Genomic DNA, 2520 nt, shown 5'->3' with positions numbered 1-2520 from the left:
CAGTCCACCAAACTGTAAAATTTCCTGTTTGTCCAATTAACCCATCCCACTGTATTGGGGCCATCTTCCATACCTCTTGAGCTGTGCTGCATTGAAAAAACATATGTTCAATAGACTCATTATGTTCTCCACAGCCATCACATATTGGATCTCCATGGTGTGTTCTATAAAACACCAAAGCATTAACTGGAAGTAGCCCATTTAAACTCCTCCAAATGAAGTGTTTTATCTTGCTTTGACTTTCAGCTTCCACAACCACTTCTATTGCTTTCCATTGGAGTTTGCTAAGCTCGTTTCTGCCTCATCAGCTCTTTTTCCTATATGTTGGGTTGTTTCTCTTCTCAATGGTTTGTATCCAGAATTGACCGTATAGATGCCATTGCCACTATGTAGCCAGTAGTTGCTGTCTTCCCTTCCTGAGATACTTATAGGGATATCCAGGATTTCGTCAGCATCCTTTCTGTTAAAGGTTATAAGTACCAATGGTTTCCTCCATCTAAAGCCACTGATCATCTCATCTACTCTTCTGACGTTGCAATTCTAAGGCCTTGCAGATGTGACTTTTCCATCCTTATTTCCTGGGATCCAATTATCCTCCCAAATGTTGGTAGCCTTGCCATTGCCTATCTTCTTTCTAGTTCCATTTTGCACAAAATCTCTCACATTCATCATACTTTGCCAAATCCAAGAAGCACACTTTGGGACTTTGCACTTAAAGATTGAGTCCCTATTGAAGTACTTTGCCCTCAAGACCTTGCTGACTAAAAGATTTGGTTTGGAAATCAGTCTCCAGACCTGTTTAGCCAACAAGGCTTTGTTGAAGTTCTGCAAATCCTTAAATCCCAAATCTCCCTCTTTTTTCTCTTTAGCCAATCTCCCCCATGAGCACCAGTGCATCTTATTTCTCCCATCATTTTCTCCCCACCAGTAGTTAGCAAAAATGGAGGTCACTTCTTTGCACAATTTGTTAGGGAGTTTAAAGCAGGACATTGTATAAACTGGCATTGCTATGGAAACTGTCTTCAATAAAACTTATTTCCCTCCTTGGCTGAGCAACTTGTTCTTCCAACTATTCATTCTTCTACTGATACTGTCCTTAATGTATCCAAAAATTTGCTGTTTAGATCTTGTTATCATCATAGGGAGCCCCAGATATTTTCCTTGAGTAGCCACTTGAATAGTGCCTAGGCTTTGTATCACTTCCCCTTTCCTCTGATGACTCACATTGCTGCTGAAAAACGCTGAGGACTTTTCCAGGTTTATAGATTGACCAGACCCCTTCTCATACTTCCTCAAAATTTGAATGAGTTCCCTGGTTTCCTCTCTTTCAGCTTTACAAAAGATCAATGAATCGTCAGCAAAAAATAAGTGAGTCATGCTTGGTCCAGTCCTACTTATCTTCATCCCTGAGATCCTTTTATCTTCCTCAGCTTGCTTCAATAAATTGGAGAACCCTTCTGAACATAAAAGGAAAAGATAAGGTGACAGTGGGTCGTCTTGTCTTATTCCTCTTTCTGGAATTACAAACTCTTTTGGTACTCCATTAATATTGAAGGAGTATGTAACTGAGGAGAGGCAACTCCATATCCAAGTCCTCTAGATTGTACAGTAGCCCATCTTTTCCATCATGGCATCTAGGAATTTCCACTCCACTCTGTCGTAGGCCTTGGACATGTCCAGCTTCACAGCCATAAAACCATTCTGTCCTCGTTTCTTATTTTTCATGTAATGCAAGTACTCATGAGACAAAATAACATTGTCAAGAATTTGCCTGCCTAGGATAAAAGCTAACTGATTTTTACTATTGCAATGACTTAAAACATTCTTTAATCTATTGGCCAATATTTTTTAAATCACTTTGTACACAACATTGATAAGAGTTTATTTTACGTATTTTTTAGTGCATTTTATTAGTTAATTTTGAGTTGATTATTTAGTTTTATAATTAAAATAAAGAGGTTTTTGGTAAAATTATATATTTTTGGTAAAAGTGGATAATATTGCATTTCTATTGATTTTAATAGTAAAAACTTCATTTTTATGCAGGAATAATGAATCAATCACCAAAGGAGGTCAATTGAGGTGAAAAATAGAGATTTGGTGATGAATTTAAGTGGCAACAAGAAGAATGAAGTGAAAAACGTTCAAGTGAGGAAATGCAATACAAGTCAGTTTTGACACTTTTCAGTATTTTGACCATATCTGGAGTTACACTTATCGGATTGAGGTGATTTTTATACCATTTTAAAGCTAAGAAAGAGACCTACAATTCGTATGAAGACATCGAAATCCATTTCTGCCATCTTCATGGGCAAAACGTTGGAATACAGAAGCTGCACCCTGTGGTCGGAAGTTAAAACAGAGGTTTGAACAGGTGACAGTATTTCGATCATATCTCAGGCTACAAAGCTCCGATTTGGATGATTCTTGAAGCATTGGAAAGCTAACTCAAAGGGCTACAACTTTTGGGTTTTGCACAAAAGCTAGTTCGGCCTTTATGATAGAGAAAATCGCAGATGA

The 2520-nt window shown here is 37.9% G+C and overlaps 1 protein-coding gene across 1 annotated transcript; it reads right to left on the bottom strand.

The window, feature by feature from the left end:
• Positions 1-540: 540 nt before the first annotated feature.
• LOC113718366 (uncharacterized mitochondrial protein AtMg00310-like) lies at positions 541-1005 on the bottom strand. The gene has a single exon (XM_027243273.1). It carries the CDS (start codon positions 1003-1005, stop codon positions 541-543), a length of 465 nt encoding a protein of 154 aa, XP_027099074.1.
• Between the last annotated feature and the right edge of the window lie 1515 nt (positions 1006-2520).

The sequence above is a fragment of the Coffea arabica genome, chromosome 11e (genome assembly GCF_036785885.1).
Source record: "Coffea arabica cultivar ET-39 chromosome 11e, Coffea Arabica ET-39 HiFi, whole genome shotgun sequence".
NCBI classification, from domain to species: domain Eukaryota; kingdom Viridiplantae; phylum Streptophyta; class Magnoliopsida; order Gentianales; family Rubiaceae; genus Coffea; species Coffea arabica.
The sequence above is the reverse complement of the archived record's forward strand: the minus strand, read 5'-3'. Positions and strand labels throughout refer to the sequence as shown.